This window comes from Microtus oregoni, unplaced genomic scaffold (genome assembly GCF_018167655.1).
Source record: "Microtus oregoni isolate MIOR12 unplaced genomic scaffold, Mior012 000013F_ref0000133, whole genome shotgun sequence".
Taxonomy (NCBI): domain Eukaryota; kingdom Metazoa; phylum Chordata; class Mammalia; order Rodentia; family Cricetidae; genus Microtus; species Microtus oregoni.
In genome coordinates, this window is record NW_024543072.1 from 12,776,193 (window position 1) to 12,791,461 (window position 15,269).

General features: G+C 45.5%; 1 protein-coding gene across 2 annotated transcripts in view; it reads left to right on the forward strand.

Annotated features, from left to right (window-relative positions):
• Grid1 (glutamate ionotropic receptor delta type subunit 1) overlaps positions 1-15,269 on the forward strand; it is a 748,494-nt gene that overhangs the window by 485,193 nt on the left and 248,032 nt on the right. For both annotated transcript variants that reach the window (XM_041662801.1, XM_041662802.1), the window contains exon 6: positions 2,607-2,777. In XM_041662801.1, coding sequence (XP_041518735.1) covers positions 2,607-2,777 — 171 coding nt within the window. The remainder of the gene's footprint in view (positions 1-2,606; positions 2,778-15,269) is intronic.

The window sequence follows — 15,269 nt, forward strand, 5'->3', positions numbered from 1 at the left end:
CTTTATTCAGAATTAGGGCAAGGACGGGATTCAACCTTTTTATCTGTCTGTAAATAACTGAGTGGACTCCCAGGTCTTCCTTGCAGATATCTCCGGATTGGACAAGAAGGATAGTCTAGAAGCACAGGGAGTGGGATAGGAGTCACGGGATCATGCTGTGAGCCTTGACCAGTGGAGCAGAACTGGGTGAGGGATTACAGGAAAGTATACACGGTTCCAGCCGATCCCCACTGCCAGGGAGGCATATGGAAGCTATTAGATTGCCATAAGGCTGTGCCATGTCTTTATGAGGTCCTGGGCAGGCATAATAGAAGAGGAAGTTTTGGAAAATCAGGGCCAATGGGGGCAAGCATTGAGTACCCACCACAAGCCATAGCACAGTATGACTTAGCTACTCACTACAGGTGAAGAAGCCAGTTGGCCTTGAAAGTACTGGGTCACCATGTAGGTCAAATCCATAACAAATTTCCAAAATGTGCCTAGAGTGTGGTGGTGAGAACTGAGTATTTCTGCTTGTCCTCCTGGCAGTTGAAGAAGCAGGAGAGGCTTAGTAAAAGGATTTTTTATAAAATGGCTGTTGCCTCTATAGTGGCATTTTTCTATCAAGAATATGTGGGAAGAATAAATGGCATGAGACACATTGTTTTTGATTTACAGTTGTGTTGTCTCTAGCACCTTTATTCACAAATCCACTTTTGTGTTTCATGACGATTGTGTTCCTTATTTCCTCCCTTCTGCTGATTTGTTTGTTTGTCTGTAGAATCTCATTCTAGGCCAGGGTGGCCCATAACTGACTAGGTAGCCCAAGATGGCCTTGAACTTGCAGCAACTCTTCTCCTTCAATGTCCCTAATGCTGGGATGGTAAGCGCGAGCCCCTGTGCCTGGCTAGCATCATGCATTTTCTAGATAGGAAATTCCCTCCCCAAGTCCTCTCTGCTTCTAGTTTAGGCAAAGTGAACGGCCTACTTGTTCCTCTTTCTGACATCCCTCATCCCCTTGAGATTAGGCTGTGATTTCTCTCATCCTCTAGCCTGTGATCTCAGAAGGACCTTGGTCCCAGGGCTGCTAGAACAGAAACGAGTGCACATGTCCAGCTCTGCCCACTTTGAAGCTCTCTGTGTACAGGGACCGTCATTTCTGACCAATTTCTTCACTTCTGGTTACCTCTTGGTCCCAATCCATCATGAATATAAATTTCTGTGGCATGGGTGTAGATCCACACTAAATAGCATTCTGACTTTTTTGAGATCAGTTAGCTCAGTACACTTAGGAATCAACACTAAGAGAAGATGGGTCTTTGTGCTTTGTTCTTCCCAATCTAGCAAGTGCTGTCAACTGACCGGGCTTCACAGATACAGAGAGGCAAACCCAAGACAGACCCTAAATGCTTGATTTAGCACTTTAGCCCTTAAAATGTTATGCTCTCATTTAAATGATTTTGAAATCCCAACCACTAATTTCCTGCCTGGCTGGCTCCATTTGTACTGTCACAGGGACTCAAAACTAGAATGGCTCATCTGTAAGAGGAAGATTTAAAGATTATTTTAAAATACAACTAATTTTAGTTAAAATGTTGACTTGGAGCCAAGCGTTGATGTAGTAATTTCTCAGAGACAGTGAGTCTGGGATGTCCTTAGTCTGCTGCTCCACTTCTGAAACACTGGGTGAATATTGGTTTCCATGTCTTTGTTTGTAGCTCAGTTGTGGGCCCAGCTGTGAAGCCTTGCCCTCTCTTCTCTGCCTCCACCTCCTCTGTTTGTTTCTCTCCAATCCTTGCTCCAGAAAACAACCAGAAATTTTCAAAAAGGCCATTCTGATTATAGTGTATTTGTCCCTAAAATTTTTCAAGCTCATTACTACCGCTATGGAAAATGCCTGCTTTCTCTGTTGCTGTTGTTGTTTGTTTGAAGTGGAATGGATGGACCCTGACTTTCCATCTGCTTCTCCTCCATTGATGCCTCTACATGGAGCCAAGTGTATCTACTTGCTGTAGTCTTTATAGCACCAGGTTCCCAGCTCTGCACTTTGCCCTCAACACAAACACTCACACACATGCACTCACGTGCACAGACACAGACAGACAGACAGACAAACACACACACACACACTTTCTTTACCTATGTTTATTCTTAGGCTCAGTTTAAGGCTGATTTCTTGTAGAAGCTTCCTTTGGAGTGATATGCCTATAAGCAGCTCCCTTTTCAATTCCTAAGCTTGAGAATGAAATGTCATAATAATTGGATCCCCCCCCCCCCTAGAATTTCTAGGGTTGTTTTTTGAGTATGGCATTAATGAATGCATGTAAAACACCTGGTGTGCCAAGATCTAGCAGAATCAGTATGCTCCCCAGTAAAGGATTATATTTGTCTCTACTATACCTTGGCAACACTACAGACCAGACCTCTCTCAGAGGGAATGTTGAATAATGCTGTTTGGACCTACAGGATGGTAAGTATTTTATGTAAAGAATCAGCTAATGAATTGTAGAGCCTGGACCTAATCCTTTGATGTCTTCAGCATTAACTGTTTGGGATTTTGGCCTGGATGCCTCCTACTGGCTTTTTTATTCATGAGGGTATAAGCATCTATCTGGTTATTTCTTTAGGAAATCAGTGACCCCGAGATCCTGGATCTGGTCCACAGTGCCCTTGGCAGGATGACCGTGGTCCGACAAATCTTCCCATCTGCAAAGGACAACCAGAAATGCATGAGGAACAACCATCGCATCTCTTCCCTGCTCTGTGATCCACAGGAAGGCTACCTCCAAATGCTGCAGGTCAGTGCACAGTGTCTCCTCCATGCAGGTCACCTACCACACCCTTGGTCTAATACAGGAGACATGCTGGGCATGCTGGGCTCTAGCTGAACACAGTTACCCACCCACTTTAATGACTAAAATACTGTAATTGGCTGAAATGGAAACCAGTCAGCTGGACACAAGTGTCTCATAGTAGCATTAGTGGTAATTAATCTTGGTACCAGCAGGCAAGGCCTGATTAACTCACAGGTTACCTCTGGTATTTAAAGCTTACATGATTGGGGTAGGATAGATTGCTGTCTCTTAGGCCTCTATTCTGAGTGCTTTGTGGCAGGGCTGTAGATGGAGACTTCCTTGCATTTTTTCTTGTAAGAAGTCACTTACACAGACACCATGCTTTTAAAACATTTGGCACAGTCTTGGCACATCTGCGTGATCTCCTCCAAGCAAAAAGGCCAGAGAACAGGTTTAGAGCATCACCTGTTGCTGTACCCCTTCCTAAATGGGGGTGTAAACATTTTGCTAGTACTTCAGTCACTATCTTGGTATATGTGTGGTCTTCATCTTCTAGCCTTGTGGCCTTGATATAGTAGATAGGTGTTCTATGTACAGATCGTTTGCTGTGTAGATCTTTGAAAACAGGAAGATAGTGTGGCGAATGCCCACTGGTTCCCTGCATCCACATCAACATTTGGAATATAATGAACAAGAACACTTGATGATCTTTAATCAGGAGTTTGGATCAGTGCTGGCTGTGTCTGCCCGTGAGTGTCAGCCTTGCTTAGGACCTGTTGGTGTCTCCACATCAGGGGACCTTCATAATGGAGAGGGGACCATGGGAATCTTGGGTGGGCTCTAGAAATACTTTATTAGTGAAAACATAGAATCCAACTCTATAATCTTATGTTGTCAGAAGGAGAAGAAAACCATCTCGTAGATGTTACACATGAGAAACTAGTTCTCGATGGGCAGGAAACACAGGTGACGCTGGTTACAGTTGGAGCACCTTTCCTCCTTTGGTGCCCACTGTGCCAGAGAGCACAATGGCTAAATTGGCATGATAGAATAGCTAAGATTTTCCGAGGTGGTGAGGATTTGCTTAAGAGATTGGAGCACTGGTCCTCAACAGAGCCATGAACTAGAGACTTCGAGCTGTGGGCTAGAAAGGCCTATGATATAATTTTGTTTTGTCTTCTTTTTCCCGGGGAATGGAAGAGATGATAAAGGTCAAGTGGGCCCCTCTCCCTGGAAGCATGTCTGCTTATTCTCCCTTTCCATGTGGATAAGTGCAAAGTTGGACAAGGGGCTGGGCTGTATGAGTGTCCCCATTCTGTCATGGGGAGAGGGGAATGTTTTTGCTGGCTGGACCTAAGTTCATGGCTCTCCTTCCCTTGATGATCTCCCAGGTTCCCGCTCTCTTGATGTGTTTTATTCCTCTGCAACCTCTGTCATCCTGGTCCCTTTCCTACCTCCTATCCCTCTACCTATTTTCCAGTTTTCATTACGTGAGCTACTTCAGTTTTCCCCAAAGGAGGGCCACTTTCAGCCGCACAGACAGGGGCAGTACAGGATGTGGCAGAGGAAAGAGGTCTACACTTGTCAAAGTTCACAATGGCTCTTCTTGCTATGAGTTGGTACCTGTAAGGAGTTCAGGCCTGGTAGGTACAAAGAGCCTGCTCTCTGGAAGAGAACAAGGGGGTTTTGGGGGATGAGGGGAAGTTCAGTTGATGGCATACTAAAGTGGTGATTACCCACACTTGTAGCAAAGGCTCTGAGCCGCACACTTCAGGGTCTCTCCCTGTCCCCGTTCTCTCTGAGACACAGGTACCACATAAGGAGGAAAAAGAAAGAACAAAACCATAGAGACCTTTTTATGGCAGTTGTGCCGCCAACACCACCATTACTGTTTAGTCAATTAATATTCATTTGCTATTCTGTGCCTCTGTTTCTTGCATTGTCAATCCAAGACATGAAAATCTGCTACCGTAGAGGATCATTATCAAAAGTAAATGAGAGAACTTGTGGGAATTGTGTAGAACAGGACTGAGCTGTTAGGAAAGCCATCAGTATGGGAGAGGTGGCCAATATAGTAGAAGTGTCCACGGAAAGGCTGAAGATGCCCACGTACCTGTATTTGGCAGCTAAAAACATCACCTTGTATAGGAGAGCAGTTACATCCCCTCCAGACCTGGATCAGAAGCTCTGTGCTTCTCACTGCCCACATCCCTCATTCAGCTGCCTTGTCTGAAGAAGACAGAGCATGTTTTAAATCCATTTAGCTCTCCATGAAAGACCCTGAAGACCATCAATAAGAATATATGGGATGACTCTGCTAATAACCTGGGACTCGAGACCCAAGTTAAATGGTCTTTAGAAGCCTCTTTATATAGAGATAAGTAAAGCACTTTATTAAAGAAGGATCTCTCTCTCTCTCCCCCTGTCTGTTGTATCTACATCCTTCTGCGGGGCTATGATGGGAGGGGAGAGTGGATTTATTTACTCCTCTGCCCAACACTTGGGAAGCTTGTAGATTCATCTCATTTACAAGCCATTCCCTTCAAGTTTTCTCAGAAACTATTACCACTTCTTTCCTTCCTAATGACAGTGTAGAAGGCAAACTAATTTCTACTAGCCTCTAGCTGTGAGATTTATCGAAAAGACTCTAACATGCTTAGAACAACCAACTGAAGAAAAAAAACTGCTGTCATGGATTATTAACTTTGTCTTGATGAAATTAATGAAAATCCCCCTGGAAATGGAGCTCCCAAGTCCGTTTTAGTTCCTTCCCCAGATGGCTGCCCTTGGGACGAAAGAATCCAAGGATTGTAAAAGCATAGGGCACTTTTGCAAGGTCATCCATCTCCAGGTTTCTCTACGGAAGTGAACTGGTCTCAGAGACTCTGAGCCTTGTGGTCAGGGATTTCTGTTTTGAAAATTCAACCAAGTACTATTAGAGCAAATCAATTTGGTTGTTGTTTAGTACAGAGAAAGTCCCTTGGAAGAAAAATACCCAAGTAAGTGTGTTGTAATAAGGAGCGGCGGGGTTGCGTCCCCAGCACCCTGCCGCCCGCACGGCTAGCTTTACCCGAAATAATTACACACAAACTGTATTCTTTTAATCACTGCTTGGCCCTTTAGCTCTAGCCCTTACTGGCTAATTCTGATATCCCAATCAACCCATCTCTAATAATCTGTGAGCACCAGTCTTAGTGAGCACCAGTCTTACCGGGAAGATTCTAGCCTACGTCCATCCTGGGTCGGAGCTTCATCGTATGTGTCTGCCTGGGAGCGGAGCATGGCATCTCTTCTCCAGAGAGCAGAGCTGTGCATCTCTGTCTGAGGCGTCTTACCTCACTTCCTCTTCCTCCCAGCATTATGTTCTAAGCTATGAGCCCAAGCAGTTTGTTTATTACTTAGCCAATAAAATCAACAGATTGATATATGACACTCCCACATCATAAGTGGCTTCCAGCGACTTCAAAAGACATTGCACTTGCCTGTGTGCTCTTGTTTATTCTTCCCTACAAAGCACTGTCTGACTTGGGTGTTTCTCATTTTTGTTTTCTTGACAAGTTAGTTTAGGGCTTGGCTGACTCAGCCAGTAATAAAAGTGATAACCAGTCCCTCAGAATCCTGAGAATTTGCTAAGATTTCCCAGGCAGCCTTGCTCAGGGAAGACTTGCTATTGTGCTCTGTCACTAGAACTGCCTCTGCCAGTGATATCAGCTTGTAATTGAACTAGCAGAAGCATTATCCCATTGGCACCCCATGCATTCAGATGTGTTCCCAGAGTCTGCTGGCTTATTATGAACTGCCTGTCTGGTCATTGCAGTCTGATCTAAGCTGTGGGGGCCAATATGGTGTTGTAATAAAATGTCCTCTCCGATTGGAATTTTTACATCTCTGTGTACTTAAAAGTTGTTGGGTGGCCTGGCAGCATCACCCCTCCCTCTGGCATTCAAGTTGCTAAAGTATATCACAGACCTGCTAGTCCCCATTTCCTAGAAGCTTCTGTTCTTTCCCCTGGTCATAGGTCTCTGACAATCTGGTAAGAGGAGCTTTTCCTCTGACACACTCCCCCAGGCTTCCATCCCAGCGACCCAAGATTTCATGTCACTTCCAGTGCCTTACTTAGTGGTAAAGACTCCAGTTGGCAACCGGATAAGGGCAGTGCGGAAGGCCTTGTGAATCATGCACATAGGTAGTCTCTGCAGGTGCAGCTGCTTACTGCTCTGGCTGCAGGTGTCCACATGTGTGTTTGGAGCCAAGGGAGGCTTATGTGGAGACAGATGCTCCTTCATCTTCTCCCTTCTGATTCAGTGGTGTACAGCGCCTCCTCCCACCCCTGACCCTAGGCCACCATCTGCTCCGTCCTCCGACCTGGCCGCCGTGCCCTCTCAAGACAGGTGGGCTAGCAGCAGTTTGGCACAGAGGCCTTGCCTGGGGATAGATTGTTCGTGCTGGGGCATCTGGATGTCAGATTGCCCTCCCAGCTGGACCCTCTGTCCACTGCTTTTCTGACATTGCCGGCCAGCCGGAGTCCGTCTGCAGATTTGGTCAGAGGTCAGTGCCTGCCGTTTATCTCTATGATATCTCCACGAACAGCCCACTTTGCTTGATTGATGACAGGGGAAAGAGACCACTGGGCTCTTTAGGAGCCTGGAGGAAATGCGGCCATGCTTAATGAAAATCTTGCGTTTCCAGCGCTCTGGCTTGTGAGGATAATGGGCCGGCGAGAGATTTCTGCTGGCTTGTGTGACTCTGACCTTGGCCTGCCATTCATCTTCCTCTTCCTTCAAGAATGATTCTCACCCTGATAATGCAATAGACAACCATCTCCGGGTTCCTAGAGCATGACGGGGACACAGCTGGAGTATCCTAATAAGTCTTGCCTAGCTTCTCAGCGTTAGTGAGAAGACAAGCACCAAGCGCCAGGAGGCAGACAGTCTGGCTGCACGGTGTGGCACACACGTTATCCTGACCTGTTCGAGACCCTCCTTTCCCAACCAGTGGAGGTGGCAGAGGACTCAGCCTGCTGGCATCCACATGGGCATATGCGCAAGGCCTGCCTGGGGGTATCAGCATATTTAGGACAGACCCTATGTGGCATGGCCTCAGGTCCCAATCCTTTCAGTAGAAAGTAAACAGGCCACCTACACCCTCCCTTGTTGGTGCCTGGGTAGGAAAAATATCCTTTCCTGGTTCCGTAGGTGTGAGACATCCATACCTGGACAAGCTGCTTACTGTGGTCTGAATGATGTGTCCTCTTAAAATTCCAATATTGAAACCGAGTTCCCAAGGGATTTGGTTGTAGGGCCTTCGGAAGGAGATTTGGTTGTCAGGGTGGACCCTCACAAAGAGGCTGGTGTGCTCCATAAGTGATACTGGGCCGGGACATAGGAAGGAGGTATCCTAGGAGCCAGGAACTAAATCCGAAGGAGACACTGGCTGCGACTGTACCTCGGTGTGAGATCTCCACTCCCTGGAAGTGTGATATCTCTGTGCTATTCTGTTAGAGCAGTGTGAACCAAGGTGTCCTTGGAGGCCAAGCTGGTGTCACCACTGGCTGAGCACCGTGGCTTTGCCATTGCTTCAGTGTCAATCCTTCTCAGGAATACTCCTGATTTCCAAACACTGTTCCTTCTCTCCCTGTGCTCTATTCTCTCTCTTTCAAGCCAGACCCCTTATCTTTCCTCTATTTGTTCCTCTGGGTCTTGACTAAGTAAATTCTTATTTTTTCATGAAGATCAATTTAACAATCTTTCTAGTGGCCTTTGTTCCTGCCGACACAGGTGTGTTCCCAAATTAAACCTAGCTACTAATGTATTGGGAATTCTGTGCTAATGCCTAAGAAAAAATAGCATCGATTTTTCTTTCATCTTTGGGCCTTAGTTAACTTCATGTAATTGGTTTCTAATTCTCCGGTGGTCAAGCAGGTCCTCTTGGATTTTTCAAGAGTTATGGACCCCATAGAGATCATGGCTGAATTCTTTTATCTGCTTCCTAGATATGTCTCCTACATTTCTGGTTTCCTTTCTCAGAACCAAGTTTCAGAACAGATAAAGGAAATCAGAAATTTGTATCTTCCGTCATATCTCATGAAAACCCTGCCTTGGGTTGTGACAGGCAATGGGGATGGAGGCTACCCATCTGGAGCTTCCTCGGTATAGCCTCTGCCCATCATGGCTCATCGCTAAGAAGAGGCATCCTCTGTGAAAATAACTTCGCAGCTCCTTTATTTCTTAGAATAGTTTTAGAATGATCTATTGGACTTTCATTAACTCAGAGAAATCTATCGAAGCAGTTGTGTGGAATACTTAAGTCAGACATTTCACGAATGTCCTCACATTCTGTTCTCTCAAACACTTTAAAATTGGGAATCTTGTTTGTATTTTTACTGGAGAAAATGTCATATACAATGGGTTGTAGGAGAATCATGGCTAATGTATGGGGTGAAATTGGAGGGGGACCCACCAGGGCTTGGAGATGCTATGTCATAGGATGTTTGTAAAGGATTAGGTAGGCAGAGTGTAGCAAGAAGGCCTGGGGCTGAGAGACAAGGGGACAAGCATCTACCATCTCCTGAGGAAGAAATGAAGGGGCCTGAACCATACTATGACAGTGGACAGTATATATGAACATTTTAATCAGGTATTCAAAATTATATCCACTGGTTTGAGGCTGGACAAAGCTCTGTAAGGCAGAGTATAGGACATGATGATTCTAACAGGTTGCTGGGTTGCTGCTGACCCTTGTTTTCTCAGGTTCCCCATACCTGTGGCATTTGTGTTGAAGGGTCTCTGTGACGAAGGGTCTCATATCTGAGTCCTTAAATAAATGCTATGATGCTTCCCTTTTGGGAACCTGCTCAAAGCAGTTTATAGCCCTCCATAGAGTCCTCTATCTCCATCTATATGCTCTGGACCTTCTCTTACTAGTCCATCCATGAAACACCAGAGACAGAGAAGTGGTCTTTGCCTCACAGAATGGCCTAGGGCATTCATCCCTCAGAAGCCTGACTGAGGCTTTGGCACCACGACAGATATGGGTATGCTGCCAGGAGGAGGTCAGGACATGTTGGCAGGTTTATGTGGGCAGACACAGTTGGACTTACTGACCAGAGCTGATCTTTGCTTAGTCTTCTGCCCTGTAAGCTACAGGAGTCGGATGTAGCCACCCCCCAGCCTTTGAAAAGATGTATGGCCAGGGAGCCTCAAGGAAGAAGATGCTAACAAACACAAGTTAGTTTTTCATGGCCCTCATCCCCATAATCTGTGTAACAGATCACTGCTGGGCTCCAGATACTGAGGACACCCTGGGCCTGACCTGAATTGAAATTAGGAGCCTGCCTAGGGCCTTCACTTGCCTTACCATGTTTTTCTGTCTCTGCTCCTGCTAAGAATAAAAATACATAGAAAGATCTTAGAATGAGCCTGTGTACACAGGGTTATTACCATCTGCATTTCGTGGGCAAGCAACCATGGATGTCACATTGCACTTTTCCATGGGTCCAGATTGTTATGCCCAGATCCACAAAACCAACAAGGAGACCGAGTCCTGTATGTAAAAGCAAAAAGCCTTTATTTTATACAAGCTTGCAAACTCGGTCTTTCCATGTGTCCAATGCGTTGGAATAATTGAAGAGCCCTGAGCTCAGTGAAAGCTGGGTTTTTATAGTAGTAAAGGTGGGGGTGAGGGATTTCTAAGGTTGGCTGACATTTGTCTAGGGGTGTCCTGGTGACTGTGTGCTGGCAGGTGATCCTATCTACAATGGTTGGAACATTAGGCATTTCATTTGGATGATCTATTCTTGGGTGGTGCTCAGGTAATGCCAGTTTGTGGTTCTTCCTGCAACCAGGTAATGGCTTCAGGGTAAACTACTGAGACTCAGGCCTCCATTAAACCTATCTATGGCTGAGTCCTACACTGGCAGGTGATAATGGTTGGAAGTTAGGAACTTCCTTTGGGTGGTCTGTTTCTATTAAGCTTATCATGGCTGGCTGAGTCTTACACAGATCACATTGAACTTTGTTGTCATTGAGACAGATCTATGAGTGTTAAATTGTGTGTTGGATGTCACTCAGCGAGTGAGTATGAGGAAAGATTTGATTCTGTGAACATTTATTGAGTGTTAACTGCACTCATTCATGCAGTGCTGTAGACACAAGCAGGGAGGGTCAGGCGGTGAACAGGTCTGACCCAGGTTAACAAGCATCCAAATCTGTTGATGATTCTGTCAGCCAGAGGAACCCTTCGAATTGTCCATTCAGCAGCCTGAGAGCTGCAATGCACAACAGCAATTGGACGATGAACATGGCATGTATCCATTGAGTGGCTAAACAAACACAGCTCATCCCCGGAAGCTTCCTGCCCATTTAGAACAGAGCACCAGGTTCCCCAAAGACCTTGAACTTTTGTCTGAGTCCATCTTTTCCCCATTCCAAATGCACCCATACGGCTACTCTGACTTGGTTCTAGATTTTTTTTTTGGCCACCCTGTCTCTGTAATGTCTGAGGCTATGATCTGTGACCTCTGTGAATCTCAAATTTACCCTCCTCTGAAATGATTTACTGGTTCCTGTCACTTTGTGCTACAGTGAGTGTCCCTAGACCAGTCATTTCTCCGAACCCACTCAAGCATGGCTTTGAGGATTTGTCTAGTACAGTATATGCTTTGCTTGTTTTCCCTTGGCTGAGGAAATCTGTGTAGTGCCCCGCTTCTGAAAGGAGGAATGGAGGGAGACATGGACTCCTTCAAGCCATGCTCCCCCTCTCTGTTTTGTGGACTGTAGCACTAGCCTGAGCTGCTGTCGGCCCTTCATTTCCTATGGGTGAGTATATGTGTAACTGGAAGTCTCTCTCCTTCCAAGTTCTCCTAGGCTTGAGTGGCACTGGTAACCTGCCTTGAGGGAAACCTCCTCTTTACTTCCCAGCATCTGAAGAGCACTCTGAGCATAGTCTACCTTTCTACCATCTTCTCTGGCTCCTTTTGCATAGAAACTGCTTCTCTGTGAGGGCAGGGCCTTCCAGCTCTCTGTATCCTAACATGAACCCCCCACTGAATTCTGATAAAGTAGATCAAAGAAATGTGTATGTCGAGGTTGGAAAATAGATGGTAAATACACAGACCAATGTTGGAATATGAGTTTCTGCCCAAGGCTGGCTAGAGTCCTGAGACTTCTGCACAGGAGAAGGTATGTGAGTAAAGTAGGCACGGAGAGCAGTAAGGGATGTGATCAATAGGTTATTTTAGTAGGTTCTTAATGAGAAACAAATGAAGGAAGTTTCCTCCCAAAGTTGGAAGCAGCACATCTTTTTCTCCTAATGCTTTATATTTAAAGAATATAGATGAAGCATTAGTGTGTGCAATCTTAATAACAAAAACCCATCAATTCATCTGCTAGCCAATATATCCTCCCACTCCCAACCTCCCTCCTATATCATATGGCCATCTACCCATCCATTCATCCACCCATCCACCCATTCATCCATCAATCCATCCCTATCATCTATCATCCATCCATCAATTTCAACTGTCCATCACTTCATCCATCTACTCATTAATTCATTTATTTTTCATCATCCTCCCACCTAGTATTTATCTACCAACTCATTCATCTACCCACCCATCCACCCTCTCATCCATCTATTTTTCCATCCATTCCTATCTGTCTGTCTGTCTAGCATCTTTCCATCTATGTGTGAGTGTATCCACAGGGCATTTACCAATCAAACATTGAATAACCACCAAACTTGTGTCCTTATTTGTGACATGTTCCAAAGATAAGCACTCAGAGAGCTTGGAGTTTAGTCAGGTCAACATGTCCGTGAACTGACAACATATAGAAGGCTGTGGAAGGGGGAGGTCTATCGATACCTGGAAAAGAACATTTCTCTAACCTGCTCCTTTAAACTAGACTCCGTTCACTCTCCCAAGCAGGTACAATAGTGGGAGAACTAAAGGCCCTTATTTTTTGCCTTTCTGATTCCTGTTCTGCCTTTCCTCTTCATTTCAGACCTCTTGGCATTCCCACATTTTTTGAGTGCCTTGATCTATTGTGATTATAAGCGCTGAGGGACAGGAGGGTTTACTGAGTGTCAACCAGGCCCAAGCTGAAGTAGCACTGTAGACTTCTCTCTGATGTGGGAGTGAGTCCACATGTGTGGTCCATGAATGTCTGAAGAGATCTTCATACCATCAAGGACTCTCATCTTTTAGTTAAAGCATTTTAGAAGAAAAACAAAAACAAAATAACATGACAAAACCCCCAAACTCCATACCAGTTCATAGGTGACTCATATTCCCTTGTAAGAACATCTCCTTTACAAGATTGTATTCTAGAGGTGGAGAAGAAACATCAGTACAACCCTGAAGAGGTAGGTACTCCTGAGGGCTGTTTTGCTGGCAGGGTTAGGAAGCTAGTCTTGTTCATTGATAAAGCATTTCTCTAAGCTTGAAATCCTGGGGACATAGTCTTGTTATCACTTTTGCCATGGGACAAGGACAAGTTCCCAGTGGTGGGAGTGTTTGATGTCAAATTTGTGTGCTTCAGCCATCTGAAGAGTAACAGCCATGACCTTGGCATGTAGCTTCCCTTCAGGCTGGGACCTCTGCTATGGTAGCAGGACATTCTGGTCATTTCTCTAGTATCCATCCAGTTTTCACTCCTATGTCATGAAATCCATGGAAATCACAGCAAGGACACAGCTCAGTGGCAGACAGACCCAAACTCTGATTATTGGCTGGCATAGAGGAGGTGATCAGCTCAGCCTAGACGTGTTATAGAGGATAAGCTAGCTAGTTTGAGCTTGTACAGGCCTAATACAGCAGACATTTTTGATGTTCTACATCTCTTTCCTTTGGTCTACTTCTGACTTCAGCTTCAGTTGTGAGGGCTGGATCCTGCTCCAGTTTTTATCTAGGAATCTGCTTCTGTGACTTCATGTTAGGATTAATGACAGAGAATAATACATGAGGTCCTGGGGTAGTTAGGGAAGGGTGAATGATGAGGTAGAAGTAGCAGGGGCTCTTCTTGTAGTACAAGGAGCCTGTTTGTTCTCAGGAGTCCTGTGAGGTCAACGTTGCATCCTAGTTCTCTCCATTCATAGCCGGTGATGTTCTTCTGAAATATTTTTAACAGGCTTCTTATTACTTAGGGGTGCAAAGACTGGTCCCTTTGACCAAGTTTGTCTGACTGATTATGCAAGATATCAATAAAGGACACCAAACCTGTCTAGGAGTATATGTTCTCCCCCCCCCCCACAGACACTCACATCTCTTTACCTTTTCTCTTCTCTTTTGTGCTTTGATGTCTTCTTGGAGGATGAAGTATCATGAGGAGAATTCCTTGAGAATAAGGCTTCCCTCCTCCATATGGACGGGCCCCTTCAGGTTTCCTTAGACTATGGTACCCAGTCTTCCAGCTCATCCAAAGCCAGGGGGTGAGCCAAACCTCTACCATCTTTGGATTGATGAAGAGGCTGGCTCTGTCACATCAATGCTACTCTTTACAGCAGTATTTCAGTTTCTCATTTGCCATGTTCATGGAAACCTGCCTGGGATGAGGAGGGAATGAAGAAAGGGCAGACACACATACAGAAAAGCTGGGGTCAGGGGCTCTGATGGAGTGGTACCACCTACAACAACAACCTAGAACCCCCGTGCGTTTATTATGTACAGCATTTATGATGTTAGCTAGTCAGAGGATGAGGTCTCTGCAAGCACGGTACTCTGAACACTGGGGGGAAGAAGCTTCAGTTGTTAGTTTTAAACACACTGGTCCATAGTTTGTGAACACTTGTTCTTGTATACAGTACCACATTTGCACCTGAACCAGAGGAAAGCTTGGTCAATTCTAAGCCTGGCCTGTTTGGGGAGAGCTTTGGCAGCTTCCCACAGGTCTGATGCATTTGTCCTAGACATGGCTATGCCTGTGCTGACAATACAGATTTATTTCGGGCTTTATCTGTTTCTTTGTTATTATTATTGTTTTCTTTACATCCACTCAGGGCTTCCTCAGCTCCCCACGCTCATAACTCTCACAAGCTCTGTGCTAGAGCTGTTTCATCTATGGGTCAGTTTCAATGACATTGGCCAATCTAATTGACAAATCCTGGATGCATCCAGGATAGCATGGCCCATCAGTCATAGGAATCTCTGCCACTTCCTCACTTCTGTACCATCATCCAGGCCCCTCGTCACTTTGGATCTATCAGTGGCTGGGGTGGTCTTGCCTATGTCCAGGCTCAATCACCAGCTTTCTGTGCATAGCTCCATCAGTGCCATCCGTCTCTCCAGCTCCTCCTTCCTGCTCCTCCTTAGTTTATACTAAGTGGCTCTGCATGGCTGCATCGTGGCCTCCTCTTGATCCTTTCCGATCATATTGTTAGCACTGTCAGATTGGATGGAGAAGTCAGCCAACCATGGCCCTCGGGCTGAATCTAGCACATTGTTTATTTGGAGCCATGTGCTTATGAGTCACCTCTTGATTCTTTCAGGCTTTAACAGCA